This window comes from Mesoplodon bidens (assembly GCF_964165515.1).
Source record: "Mesoplodon bidens genome assembly, chromosome: 18".
NCBI classification, from domain to species: domain Eukaryota; kingdom Metazoa; phylum Chordata; class Mammalia; order Artiodactyla; family Ziphiidae; genus Mesoplodon; species Mesoplodon bidens.
The window spans coordinates 34,867,916-34,883,462 of record NC_138175.1 but is presented as its reverse complement, the minus strand read 5'-3'; the positions used below and the strand labels follow the sequence as shown (position 1 = coordinate 34,883,462).

General features: G+C 38.0%; 1 protein-coding gene across 1 annotated transcript; it reads left to right on the top strand.

Moving 5' to 3' along the window:
- Nucleotides 1–859: 859 nt before the first annotated feature.
- Nucleotides 860–15,547, top strand: CNEP1R1 (CTD nuclear envelope phosphatase 1 regulatory subunit 1). The gene is made up of 6 exons (XM_081215330.1): nucleotides 860–987; nucleotides 2,081–2,152; nucleotides 4,149–4,222; nucleotides 8,012–8,121; nucleotides 8,244–8,298; nucleotides 14,186–15,547. Exons 1-6 carry the CDS (start codon nucleotides 963–965, stop codon nucleotides 14,225–14,227), a joined length of 378 nt encoding a protein of 125 aa, XP_081071456.1. The 5' UTR covers nucleotides 860–962; the 3' UTR covers nucleotides 14,228–15,547.

Genomic DNA, 15,547 nt, shown 5'->3' with positions numbered 1-15,547 from the left:
CCTTGCTCCATGCAGCTCTTCCCCAGCACTAGTTCCTGTTACCCCTCCTTTATTTTACCGTATCCTATTACCCTGTTACTTCCTTCACAGAACCAAGCTTATCTGAAATTATTTATTTGCATGTTTATCGCCTGCTGTAACCCTTCCACTTTGAGGACAGGAATCTTGTCCATCTTGCTCAACTGCATCCCTGATAAATACAGTGCCTAACATGTCACGCAATAAATAGTTCTTGAATGAATGAATGACCACAAGGAAATGGGCAAGAAAGCATTTTAATCAAGTATAAATGTAGTCAGTGCCTTACAGATTTTTAAAAATTTCCGGAATACCTTGTTTGTTTTACGATTTATGGAAGTTGGGTGACATGAGAAAAAATCAAGGGAGAAATACGTACTTAAGGTGTTAGGTATCTAGGAAAGAGGTACTATAAAGTAAGAAATTCCATTATTTGGTTTCTAGTTGGTTCTGTACATACCTTATTTCCCTCTGAATCCTAGATGGAGAGCTAGCTCGTTGATTACTGCATCCCTCGTTAGTGACCAGAACACTCCCCGGAAGGTAGCGGATGCACAGTAAGTATTCGAGTGATGAAAGAACCAAGCAGGAAACGAGGAATATACGAAATAAACGGACTTGCGCGGACAGGCTGCAGTTCCTCCCCAGGGCAGCAGGCGGCGCCAGTGTTACGCCTACTCGGCTGCCGTCAGCTCTTGGCCCCTCTGGCAGACCGTCCAACTCCAGGTGCCGAGACCGTGCAGGAACTAGCCAATAGAAAGCCGTCTTAGTTATGGGGTCGGCAGAAGCGTCCAATGAACGTAGTGGATCTAGGCAAGGGGCGGTGCGAAAAGGAGGGGCGCAGGGGAGCGGTTAGAGGTGGGAGTTGGAGCTGCGGGCCGGGAGGGGGCAGCGGAGCTGCGATGAGGACGGGGCAGCGCCGGTGAACGGAGCTGCCGCCCGACATGAACTCGCTGGAGCAGGCGGAAGGTAGGGTGGGCCGCTTGGGCCGGTTCCGGGCTTCTCCCGGAAGCTGGCGGGGCTTCGGAGGGGCCTGAATCGTGGAAACCTGGTCCGGAGGGAGGAGGCCGCGAGGGATGGGCTGACGGGGCCCGGAGCTGGGGGCGCGGGGGCTGGTCCAGGGGCCAAGGGGCGGCCGTATCCGGTCGGTCGCTGCTTCCGGCGCGCGTGGCTTCAGCCGGCGCTTGTAGCGGGGCGTTGCGTCAGTTTTTCCATTCCCCAAGCTTAGAGCAGGTAGCTTCTCGACCGGGCTGCTTATATTTCTCATTAGCAAACATTTTTATTTCGTGCCTTGTAGTATGCTAACTCACTTTATTTTTTTCTGATAACTGCACGAATTGTATCCCTGATTTCTGCCGTGGTTTCTGGTAACTGCTGGGGTAAGGGAGTGCCTCTTGGTCTCCTTTTCTAAAGTTCAAAAAACGCAACTGAAAGTGATACCCCACCTTGCTCATTCAGAGGGAGTACCTTGGATGCCCCTGTGTTGTGGAACCAGGCGTCGGCGCACCAGAAGTGCCACGAAGATCAACTGTAACCTCTTGGGAGGGAGGAAAGGGGAGCGTCTTTGCATACCCACCTGTTAGCGGTATCAGAAGTCCAGACTGAAAGCGTAGGCATTAATTAAATACAAGGGCTGGAAGTCGGAATCGGGTAATTGCGTTCAAATTGACTTCGAAGACTTCGGTGTTAGGGAATAACGTTGTTCTGTCTAATAGGGAGTTCTTGGTTCCAACGGAATTAAAACTCGACCTGATTTTGATCCTTTATTTGCAACCCCCGAATTTCTAGCTTTTGGCACCGGCTGAGGCTGCTGTTGATTTTCCACATACCATTTTATGACGCTTCTAAAAGTGAATCGGCCAGTTTCCTTATATGTGAAATTGGAATTAAAGAAACCTAATGTATTTGTCAAGTGCTTAAAGCTGTCATAGTAAAGAAGTAAACAGTGCAGTGATACATGTAAGTTGGTGTGTAAGACCTGAAGCAGAGTACCTAAAATTCATCTTAATAGATTCAAACTAGTAACAGTAGCTAATTAGAAAATTGAAATCTTTTTACCTAGATCTCAAGGCTTTTGAGAGGAGACTTACTGAATATATTCATTGTTTGCAACCTGCTACTGGACGTTGGAGAAGTAAGTGCCTGGATGTTTTTTAAGAGAAAATAAACTTAAAATTGATGCTTTTATTCCTGCCTAGCAATGATTTGCTTCTCTGTAAAACTTTTGTTTTACAAATGCTTGCAAATTTTTATTAAACCATAAGATTCCCTTTTATTTGGACAGTTTTACATTTATTTAACATTGTAAATAATGGCATTATAGAGAAATTTTAAGAAAAGAAACTGACAGCCCTAAGAGAATAGTCTATTTTGTGTGGTTGAATTTTTATATTAAAATGCATATACTTTTAAACAAATATTACAAATCTGATAACCAGCACACGTAATAAAAATTTCAGTAGTCTGTTTAGCAGTTTTACAATTTTGCCTACACACTATTGAAATAAAGTTTGTTAAGGAAAATGATATTCAACGAGTGCTGTGAAATATGATTTGAAAGAATTGTGGTTACTGCCCCATGGAAATATATAGGAAATGCAGACGAATATACAAGTGATGACCTCAATAAGCAAAATACTTTGCTAATTTATGTTGGGACAGTCTTAATTTCTTGGCTGTTCCTTGCTGAAATTTGATTTCTGCCAAGAAGGAAGTACAGCAGCACATGTTGAGGACATACTTTATTTTGAAGTATAATTCACTTTGTGGGACCAAACTGAAGAGCCCTGTTTAAGTTAAGGGTCTTCTCCTATGTCGAGATTTTTTGTGTAATTTTTATTAAATCTATTTGCAAAGTTTTAGTCATATGCTACAGGAATTCTGATTGGTTAGAATTCACAAGTAATGATTTTTCTCAGGTTCTCCAGTTTACCTAGGAATTACCCCCAAAACCTTGTTTCACTGTTACTTGAGAATCTTTTAAAATGTATATGATGCTTTTCTATCTTATAAAGTGTAATGAACATGCTTTTTGTCTGATTCACGGTCTAAGTGCTTACATACAAATGTCATCAGCTTGTTTAGTGTACCAAAGTATGTGTATGAGGTCCCTTCTGGTGGGTTTGATTTTGCTTTTGCTTCATTTAAAAAAAAAAAAATCTGTATACTTTAGCATGTTTCTTATTGGAAATGTAGAATTATAAGAAACTGAGTTTAATCTGTTCTGAGCTGAGAACATAAGTTTGAAATTTGCGTATTATTAAATACCTAAAATAAGATTTTTTTTCTATGATTTGCTTCTTCTAAAAGTATATCACCACGAATTCTAGATAAAGTTTTAGTATATTTATGTTGCACTTTGAAGCTTGATCTCTACATTTTAAAAATGTATTCATCCCAACTGAAAGATAGTAACTGATTGGTCTCCAGAATATTAACTAGGTCTTGGTGCCCCTTTATTATTTTTTAGTAATACCATGTATTCTTAAGTTTTACTTATGATCTATGTAGAATTTTAAAGATAATACTAGCTTAGTGGGGAGAAAGAAACTTTTTCAAACTTCTACTGTCAATAATTTCTACCCCAACCTTCCTTAAGTCCCTTAAAGAAAATCTGATACCGATTGGTGTGCTCCACACTTCCTGACATTGACCTTTGTTTAATTCAACAACAAGCAGTTGTCTGCAAGGCAAAAGTCTTTAGTCCAAATTCTCAGTGCATTCATGAAAGAGTCTTTGTTTGGTTTGTTTACATTTAAAAAATGAGGTTTTGGGGGGGGTTTTGTTTTGAATTTATTAGATCTGTAACATCAGTGTAAAGACATTGAAAGTTACATAAGAAAACCTTACATTAAAGTTTTACCATCTTGGTTCTTACTGCTTTTAATTTCATTAATCTTCAGAAATTCTGACTAAAGTAATAAGGGGGACAGTATTCTCCTCAGTTACTAAGGTTCACATTGTTTCAGAGAATTCCTCAAGGTCATACGGCAAGTCTCCTAAGTCCTGAGTGGAGTACATTTTCCATTTAATGAAGTGCTGCATCCTTTGGCTGTCATTTATTAAGAACTGGTGGTAGTATCATATTAATAGCTTATTTCCTTACTAATTTCATGTTTATCTTTCATCAGTGCTTCTTATAGTGGTATCTGTCTGTACAGCTACTGGTGCCTGGAACTGGTTAATAGATCCCGAGACGCAAAAGGTAGAAGCTTTGATTTAAAATCTTTAACAGATTGAGACAGTGGATATAGCAGTGCTTTGTTCTTTGTAAAGTATTAATCAAATGCTACCTATTAGTACTAGTAGTGATATTAATCATTGTATTAAAAATATGCTTTATCTTAATTTCCTTGAGAAAAACTTTGGCTGGCTGCTGTGGGTTAAGTATCTTTGCAGAGAAAAAGGCCTAAGAAATACTACCTCACTTATATTACTTCTCATTCATTTCTGAACTTTTGTACAGTTTTTACATATCTCATTTTTACATATTTCAGTGTAAACATTGTCCTTGTTCTGTTTTGTTCATTTAGTGTCATCAGTGCCAGCTTTTAAAAATTATAAAACAACATTTTCTTCTATGAGTTATCTTTGTTAATTCCTTTCCTTACCTCATAAAGCATTCGAGACAACTTTGCAGGAAACATTATGATAAAATAGCAAATGTAAATGTAATAAACAGTCAAGACCAGTAAAAACAGAGTACGAGGTCAAAACCAGGAAGGAAACCAGGTTACTGATATCATAGGCCCTGTGGGCCAGCAGAATTGCCAGGGTTGAGTTTTAAATTAGTCTCTAAAGTCACAGCTAGTTCCATGGTTTTCATTATCTGTGAGAACACATGTGTAAGTTCTTTAAGCTAGCAAAGGTTTTCTTTCTCAGCATTTATCTTTAAAAAAAAAAAATCCTGCCTGAAGTTTAATATAAGAAACACTGAGAGATCTCCCACTGGGCACTAAGAATATTCCTGTACCAAATGCAGTAACAGATTTCATAATGTTATTTCTTGAAGCATCCTTTGATGAAAGCTGGTAGCATGTTTCTCAAATTTCTATCTCTTTCTACCAATTTGTCTCTTAATTTCAAACTTGGGCTTTTTTATTAGAGAAGTAATCGTCTTCAATTTTTCAGTGAAGTTTTTTCCCCCCAGTTCAGGTTTATTTAGGTAATAATGATGTTGTAGTTTTCACAAATTTAACCCTACTTTCCCCTTTTAAACTGTAATCAGGTATACTACTTCCAGTAGCTTTATTTACAACCTTTTGGGTTATGCAGAAGAAAAACCTAATAATAAGGCTTTTGTCAGCAGTCTAAATGGCAGTTCAGACAGCCAGGGGGTTATTTACCATGTAGTCTCCCTGACTCTACCCACTGAGGTGGAGAAATAAAAGAATAGGAAGCAGGGGAGGTTGGTGATGGGATCTCATGTTAATAGAGGGGTTTTTATGATGGATAGGAAACTCTCGTGTATGTTCATTTATAAAAATCTGATCTTAAGGCTGCGCTTGGTACTCATCTTTAGGGGAAGAGTGAAGGAGGCTGGCAAGAAGATTAAAAAAGGTCTATCTTGGGAAATGAATCTGACTTTTTTTTTTTTTTTTTTTAGATGTTGGGGGTAGGAGTTAATTAATTAATTTTTGCTGTGTTGGGTCTTAGTTTCTATGCGGGGGCTTTCTCTAGTTGTGGCAAGCGGGGGCCACTCTTCATCGCGGTGCGCGGGCCTCTCACTATCGCGGCCTCTCTTGTTGCGGAGCACAGGCTCCAGACGCGCAGGCTCAGTAATTGTGGCTCACGGGCCTAGTTGCTCCGCGGCATGTGGGATCCTCCCAGACCAGGGCTCAAACCCGTGTCCCCTGCATTAGCAGGCAGATTCTCAACCACTGCGCCACCAGGGAAGCCCGAATCTGACTTCTAATTGTGAACAGTATAAGCTGATTTCAGCTAGTTGAGATCTTAATAAAACACAGAATTAAATGTAATTTGAAATAGGCCCAAAACCCTGTAGTTAATATAATTTTCTAAATTAGGTGAGAATATAACTATTAGCTTAAGGGTTGGCTCTTTACATTTCACTAGTTAATAACCTCAAACCTGACAAGAGTTTTGAATAGCAATTGTCTGTAAGAGGACTTGCAAACTCAAAAGCCAGTGGCTAGCTGGAAGAACACAAGGAGAGAAGGAATATGGCAAACTGGAAAGTACACAAGTGCCTGAACTAAAGGAGGAAACTGTTACCTGGATGCAGTTGATTGTTGCCATGGAGGAAGGAAGGCTGATACTGACTGGTCTAATTAAAATTGAAACACTGGGCCTCCCTGGTGGCGCAGTGGTTGAGAGTCCGCCTGCTGATGCAGGGGATACGGGTTCGTGCCCCGGTCTGGGAGGATCCCATATGCCGCGGAGCGGCTGGGCCCGTGAGCCATGGCCTCTGGGCCTGCGCGTCCGGAGCCTGTGCTCCGCAACGGGAGAGGCCACAACAGTGAGAGGCCCGCATACCGCAAAAAGAAAAAAAAAAAATAAAAAATTGAAACACTGTATGTGCTGATCTTGTACAGGGCGCATAAAACATAGGCACATAATTCCTGTGGGAATTAAACTGTCCTCAAAGGTTTAAGAAGGCATTACTCTGGAATATTAAACTTTCTTCAGGATCTCGTCCTTCTGGGAGCTTCTTCCTTCCTGATGTTTTCAACCTGTCATCTCTTCATTTGACAAATTTATTTAACCAGTACCATGCTAGGCCAGCGCTCTTCATAAGTTTAGTTCTCTGTCTTGAAACAGGTACACATATCTGATGAGAGTGGAGCGCCGATGCCCTTGGCTTGGTTCTGTTGCTCCCATTTAGTTTCTAGTGCATTCCCTTTCTTTTTCTAGGCTCTAAATACTTGTCTTCTCAGTCTGCAGTCCGAGTCCCCAGTGTTCTGGCTTCAGCGCCGACTCTTGTTCCATCCTGGATCCTGTACCCTTGTCCCTCTACCTGCTCTTAGAATTATGTATGCTTCGGTTTTCTACCGTCAACTGATTATTCTCAGATCTTAAATTAGCCCTTTGTTTCTCTTGAACTCCAGTTTTTTATGGATAGCTACTAATCATTTTCCCCTGCTGGGATGTTCTGTGGCCATGTAAATCTAGTAGCTTCAAAACCAAACTCATGTTTTGCCTCTTTCAAAGAGAAAGGGTGAAGCTGGAACTGACTCTTACAAGGATACGTAGGAGCTAGCCAGGTGAAGAGGAGAAAAGGAAAATGGTAGCATAAGTGTGCAAGTGTGGCAGGAGATGATTAGACTGAGACCAGGTTATGAACGGCAGAGTTTGCTCACCTCTGGTTTTGAACAGGGAAGATAACCAGATCACGTCTGACTTGTGTTTTCATTGAGAATCAGAGGCCTCATCTTCATTCATTCAACAATATTTGTTGAGCACCTATATTTGCCAAGTGCTGTTTCAGGTGTTGGGAGAACAATGATGCCCACGATAGTGTCCGTTTTCTCGTGGAACTTGAAGTCTTCTGCCTTTTAAAGTACTTCTCACTAGGAAGGGTTCAGTAAATATTTTTGGTAGGGTGTTTTTTTATTATAGGAGTAAATTTTTAATGGTTGAAGCATTTGGAATGAATGGAGGGAATATTGCTACATTGTCTTGCTACACTGAGGATATAAAACATACATTATTTTAATTTTCATAGTATAGCAATATGGAGAACTAGGATTTTTGGAAGTCTCCAGATTCTCATACTTTATCTGTTTTGTTTTGTTTTTTTGGGGGGTGGGTGCCATGCCACGCGGCTTGGGGGATCTCAGTTCCCTGACTAGGGATTGAAACCAGGCCACAGGAGTGAGAGCCCAGAATCCTAACCACTAGGCCACCAGGGAACATTCCAAATTCTCATATTTTAGATAATTAAATGTTATATACATTCATGCACAAGTGGGGAGGTAGGAATCAATATTGTTCTAAGATTTTTAACATTTTTATATTTCCAACTCTTTTACAGGTGTCCTTCTTCACATCATTATGGAACCATCCATTTTTCACCATTAGCTGTATCACTCTAATAGGCTTGTTCTTTGCTGGAATACACAAGAGAGTAGTTGCACCGTCAATGTATCCTTTACCATGAATTGAGTTTTATTCTCTGAACTAAATTAAACCACCTTCTCAATCTCTAGGTGTTCTTAAAAGCTTACTCTTCAAATACAAATTTTCCTTTGACCACATTTATTCAGTATAGCTGCTCGATGTCGAACTGTATTAGCAGAGTACAATATGTCTTGTGATGATGTAAGTATTTTCATTAGAAAACTGTAGACACATGTGAAAGGACTGAAGTGTTTTGGCTTAAGTAAAACAAACATTTTATTAACAATAAATTGTCTCCATGGAATTAATAGGGGGGATATTCGTTGTAGCATTGATTCTAAGACACTTTTTTTTTACACTTTTTTTTTTACATTGTAACATCTCTGAAGATGGACATGTATCCAATAATCAATGGTGTCTTACAATTAAATTGGTAGAGTTGAGAGTTTAATCTTTCTTAATGACATAAAGTCATGATCCATCTTCTAATTAAAGCTATCTTAGATTCAAAGAAATACAGTGGTCATTATTGGCCAAAAATGGCTCAGTGGGAGTTGGTTTTGTAAACTACTGTTATGTATCTCACACTGTTCCATATGTAGGATTTTATATAGAGTCATAGATTAAATGATGGACTGTGGGCATATGAACGTACCGTATTTTTAAAAGTTGATCACATATCAATATAAGAATATCTCATAATTTTGATTTATTTATAAAAGCATTTTTACCTTCAACTTAAAAAACTATTAAGTAATACCTACCCAGTATAGGAAATTAGAATAAAAAACCAAAAAATGTATTAGGGCAGGAAGACAACTGGATCAATGGAAGAGAATAAAGATTAAACACTTTGATTTTTTAAAAATTAGTAGAAGATAAGGGTAGTCTTTCAAGTCAGAAGGGAAGAAATAGGCTATTTATAGTATTGAGACAGTTGGCTCTTCATTTGGAAAAAGATGAATTTAGATCTCTACCTCACATCAATTAAAAAAACTAAATTCCAGGTAAAGTCTTAAATAGATTTAAAAAGACATATACATCCCACCATAAAAGCATTAGAAGAAAATACAGAAGAATATGTTTATAACCTTGGGATAGGAAAACTTCTTAAGTCACGAAACAAATGCCATAATGGAAGAAGTTGGATACATTTAATTGCACCAACATTTGAAGATTTTGTACAGCAGAAGACAATAAGCAGTAATTAGAAGAAATCATTTGTAAGGTACCTAATAGATAGAGGGTAGTATCCAGAATGTTTGAAGACCTATTAAAAATCAATAATAAAAAGACAAATAGTACATTTTTAAAATGGAAAAGGTAAGTCATATCACAGAAATGGAAATACAAATGGCCAATAAACATGTAAAGACTGGAGAGCCTCATTTTGTAATCAGGGAAATGCAAAGTAAAACTGAGTTCATTTGTATTACCTGTCAGATGAGTGAAGATTAAATAACTCCAGTATTGTGGTGAAATGATGCAGCCATGCGCTGCTTGTTGGGAACATACATTGATGCAGCCATTCTGAAGGGCAGTTTTCATCATTCTTATAAAATGTAATATGTGCATGTCTCATGACCTAACTATTCTACTTTTCCCCAACTACCCTGGTTGGGGGGGACCATCACACATGTATGCAAGGAGGCAAGTCCAAGATTGTTCATTGTAGTATCCTTAGCAGTAGTGAAAAAAATGGAAATAATTTTTGTTTTTCAACAGAAATTTTGCCTCTCAACAGTGGTAAAATAGGGTGTGGTAAAGCCACATCATAGGAAATCAGAAGTAAATCTATAAGTACGGACATGGAAGTATCTCGACATAATGTTAGGAGCAAAAAGTAAATTATCAAACAATATGGTCAGTTTGGTACCTTTTGTTTTTTAAGTTTTAATTATGTAAATTTCCAAACATAAAAAAGCAAAGAGAAGAGCTAAATGAACTTCACATGTATCATCGGCCAGTGTCGACAATAAATCAACTCATGGCCATTCTTTTTATTATTTTTTTAAATCTTTATTGGAGTATAATTGCTTCACAGTACTGTGTTAGTTGCTGTTGTATGACAAAGTCAATCAGCCGTATGCATATACATGCCCCCATATCCCCTCCCTCTTGAGCCTCCCTCCCATCCTCCCTGTCCCACGTCTCTAGGTCATCGCAAAGCCCCGAGCTGATTCCCTGTGCTATGCTGCTGCTTCCCACCAGCCAACTATTCTACATTTGGTAGTGTATATATGTCGACGCTACTCTCACTTTGCTTCAGCTTCGCCCTCCCACTCATTGTCCTCAAGTCCATTTTCTATGTCTATCTCTCTTTTTTAAAAATTTTATTTATTTTGGCTGCGTTGGGTTTTTTGTTGCTGCACGTGGGCTTTCTCTAGGTGCAGTGAGTGGGACCTCCTCTTCCTTGCGGTGCGTGGGCTTCTCATTGTGGTGGCTTCTCGTTGCAGAGCACAGGCTCTAGGCATGCAGGCTTCAGTAGTTGTGGCGCATGGGCTCAGTAGTTGTGGCTCGTGGCCTCTAGAGTGCAGGCTCAGTAGTTGTGGTGTGCAGGCTTAGTTGTTCTGTGGCATGTGGGATCTTCCCAGACCAGGGCTCAAACCAGTGTCCCCTGCGTTGGCAGGTGGATTCTTAACCACTGTGCCACCAGGGAAGCCCCCCTCTATGTCTACCTCTTTATTCCTGCCCTGCCTTTTTTTTTTTTCCTAAGTTAATTTTTTTAAAATGGTGCTTTATTTTCATAATTAGAAGGTGAAATAATTACCATTTCAAATAGTTAGATTTGAATATTTCCTATTTTGGTGCTTTCCTCTTCCCTGAAACGTATTAAAAGCCTTGTTTTTTTGTTTGTTTTTTTGAATTTATCTTTTTATACAGCTGGTTCTTATTAGTCATCCATTTTATACACATCAGTGTATACACGTCAGTCCCAATCTCCCGATTCATCATACCACCCCCCCCTCCTGCTGCTGCTTTCCCCCCTTGGTGTCCATAGGTTTGTTCGCTACATCTGTGTCTCAGTTTCTGCCCTGCAAACCGGTTCATCTGTACCATTTTTCTAGGTTCCACATAAATGCGTTTATTCCTGCCCTGCAACTAGGTTCATCAGTACAGTTTTTTCTTTTTTTAGATTCCATATATATGCGTTAGCTTATGATATTTGTTTTTCTGTTTCTGACTGATTTCACTCTGTATGACAGACTCTGGGTCCATCCATCTCACTACAAATAAATCAATTCGTTTCTTTTTATGGCTGAGTAATATTCCATTGTATATATGTGCCACATCTTCTTTATCCATTCATTTATCGATGGACATTTAGGTTGGTTCCATGCCCTGGCTATTGTAAATAGTGCTGCAGTGAACATTGTGGTACGTGTCTCTTTTTGAATCATGGTTTTCTCAGGGTATATGCCCAGTAGTGGGATTGCTGGGTCATATGGTAGTTCTATTTTTAGTTTTTTAAGGAACCTCCATACTGTTTTCCATAGTGGTTGTATCAATTTACATTCCTACCAACAGTGCAGGAGGGTTCCCTTTTCACCACACCCTTCCCAGCTTTTATTGTTTCTAGATTTTTTGATAATGGCCATTCTGGATAGAATGCCCAGAGATAAACCCATGCACGACAAAGGAGGCAAGAACATACAGTGGAGAAAAGACAGCCTCTTCAATAAGTGGTGCTGGGAAAACTGGAGAGCTACATGTAAAAGAATGAAATTAGAACACTCCCTAAAACCATACAGAAAAATAAACTCCAAATGGATTAAAGACTTAAATGTAAGACCAGACACTATAAAACTCCTAGAGGAAAGCATAGGAAAAACACTCTTTGACATAAACCACAGCAAGATCTTTTTTGACCCACCTCCTAGAGTAACGGAAATAAAAACAAAAATAAGCAGGACTTATTTAAAGTTAAAAGCTTTTGCACAACAAAGGAAACCATAAACAAGACAAAAAGACAACCCTCAGAATGGGAGAAAATATTTGCAAATGAAACAACAGACAAAGGATTAATCTCCAAAATATACGAACAGCTCAGTATCAAAAAAACAAACAAACAAAACAATCCAGTTAAAAAATGGCAGAAGACCTAAATAGACATTTCACCAAGGAAGACACACAGATGGCCAAGAGACACATGAAAAGATGCTCAACATCACTAATTACTAGAGAAATGCAAATCAAAACTGCAATGAGGTATCACCTCATGGCCATTCTTAATTCATGTGTACCTCTGCCAACCTTCCCTGTCATCAGGTTATTTAAAAGCAAATCCCAAGTGATGTATTTTACCCTCAATCAGCATGATAGAAGCACCAAATTTTTATTCATATATGGGAATGTAAGTCCATAGAAAACAATCTGGAAGAATTCATGCTAAAACTGGTTTCTTCTGTAAGAGGGCTAGTATTTGAGGTGAATGGAAAGGATGACTTTAAGCTCATCTTGGTTGAACTTTTTATAATGAGATTACATTAATGTCTTATGTAATTTAAAATAGATTTAAAGTGGATTAAAACCACGATATTTTTATACAGTGGAATACTGTACATTCTATATTGTAATAGCAATATAAAAAGGTACAAGCTGCTGAAACATAGTAATGTTGATGAATTTCAGAAACACGTTGAGTGAAGTAGATGAAAAAGAACACGCTGTGTGATTCCATTTACTTAAAGATCAGAGAAAGGCAGATTAATCTGTGGTAAGCAGTTATGTAGGGAGTGGGGGGTACCATTGACCTTGGAAAGGAGCATGGAGGAGCTTTCTGAGTGGTGGTGATGTTCTGTAGCTTGATCTGGGTGGTGGCGACATGGGTATATACATTTGTCAAAACTCATAAAACTGTACACAAGATTTGAGCATTTTATTGTGCATGAATTACACCTCAGTAAAACAGTAGAAAAATTAGTATCAAAGTTCTACCAAGATATCAAGGAGTTACCAAAAATAAAGTGAAAGTGAGAATTGAGGGAGCCAGAATCCCGACAGCACTTGACCAGAGGACAATAAAGTGTGTTTCTGAAAACCACCTAGAATTTTACCAACCAAAGATAATCACCATGTTTTATATTTTATTGTGTATTCTCATTTACTTTTATAAAAGAAAGATGTTATAATCAAGTTTATAAAGAACCATTAAAAAAATAAAAAGATGTTACGAATTTTTCAAACCTGCTTCTTTGACCCAACATTAGGATTTAAGAGCCACCATATACTGCAGGTTAACCGTGTGAAAGGTCTCAGGCCTGTTTTTTTTATCTGCATGATCTCAAGATCTTCCATTTTGTTTAATTACATACTGTCCCACTTTATGGACACATCATAATTTAATCCCCTATGTCCACACTTCGCATGTTACATATGTGGTGCATTTTTCACTAGAGCTTAAGCTCCGTAAGGACAAGGAACTTCTCTAGTTCATTACTGGGTCCGTAGCATCTCACAACGTCTGGCACATTAATGGGCACTTGGTAAATACTGAATTAATAGCACTTAAATGTACATCTTTACCCTTGCATCTAGTTTCCTTCAGATAAATTCCTAGAAGTGGAATTGTTTGGATTATATGGTATATGCTGGGGTTTTTTTGATAAATATGACGGCGCTATAGAAGAGTTGTATCCACGTACACTGAATGCCAGCAGTGTATGAGTATCTATTGCTCCAACCATTGGTTTACATTTTAACTTGAGGAAGTTAAAGTTTTAATGTTAGAAAAAGGGAAAAATTTTTGTTCAAATACATAGTTTTATTTATGTTTTATGGTAAGGGGCATAAATTAGTCTATATAAGTTGGGATTTTTTTTTATTCACTGGGTTGGTTGGCTGATTTTCTGGTAGCCGGTGGATAGGGAATTCATCAAATAAAGATTTTATGTGTGTGTTTTAAAGTACTAAAGATTTTAGAAGAAAGTTCCACACAAAGAACACTTTGAAAACATAATTATTAATTGCTTAATCTTGACTAAATATAGGGGGGTGTTCGAATGCCCTTTAAGGTTTCTAGATAAGTGGTGGTGGTCTTAATAGAACTGTGTATTTTTAAACTTTTTTTTTTTCTTCATTTTTACAGACAGGAAAACTAATTTTGAAACCTAGGCCTCATGTTCAATGACAATCTGCACTCATTGTTATGGGACTTAAAACAACCTTTCTTCAAAAAGTGATACAGCAAAAAGCCATAAAGGATTGCTTTTACAGTTGGATATGTGAACGTCATAGCAACAACTGACAAGAAATGTGCAATATTTACCCAGATTATCTTCATGGTGATGACTCGCATAATCAGTGCTTTGGTACTTTTGATTATTTGTGTGTCAGTATTAGTGTCACTTTAGTACTTCAGATCCTGCAAAGATTTTTGCAGGCAAAGTATGTATGTATGTTACTAAGTTAAACTTAGAAACAGAATCTCATCCAGTTTTTATAATGTATTTTTGTAAACTACTGTAAATAGCAAATCAATGCCAGTGTTAAAAAGGAAACCTTATGTGGACTTCGTTCTCCTGCACCAGTGTTTCAGGAACATCTGCTTGCCATCTCCACAGCTCTTTAAAACCAGCTATTACGTATAGCTGCGCCTTTCACTCTTACACTCCTCTCGTAATCATAATGCAGGAAAAACATCGGATTGAGCTTAGACTAAGGAAAATTCATCTCCATTATGTTATAAGAAATAATAGGTGTTTTGAGAAACAGTTTTTGTTAAAACTAGATAGTGCACTTCAGCCACTATTGTGATATTTTCCAGTTCATCATTTTCATTTAATGCTAAATATACTTTATATTTTTTTAATGATTTTAAGAACACTCCAAAGGCTTCTGAATAGACAAGTTTAGTTATAAATTATGTATTGTCTGGGAATTTGATAGTCATTGTTTTAGATAATGGGATTTTATGCTGTGGTAGACATGCTGTTACACTAGTATTGTGTAGGTGTGATTGATCAGCCACACCATCACAGGGATAACTTGGGAGCAGTGCCACAAACTAGAGTCTACAATTCTCACTGTTCAGAGAGTGTTAATGACATACTGTGTATGCATATTAGCCACATGTACTATAACAGCCCTTAAAATTAAAGTATTGGGATTGCTGTAAATATTTTAAAGAACTGGAGGTGCCTTTTACCTGTTTATTAGAAGATTTTGAAAGGTTTAAATTATTTCACGAGCAATCTTTTAAATTTCATTTAACATAAGGCTGAAAATTCAAAAACGGGACAAAAAAACTTTTTAACAAGGCTGCCGTTGATCTTAAATGTGTTCATCTTGGCTTTCACATGTATAAAATTTCATTCTTTGAACTGCAGCAATAAACCCCTCTGCTCCTACGAAGTTTTAAGAGGGTATTCCATATATTCTGCATTGTTTTATTTCCTGTAAATTTTGTAGGTAAATATGTGCATAAAAATAAATACTTTATATATACTTA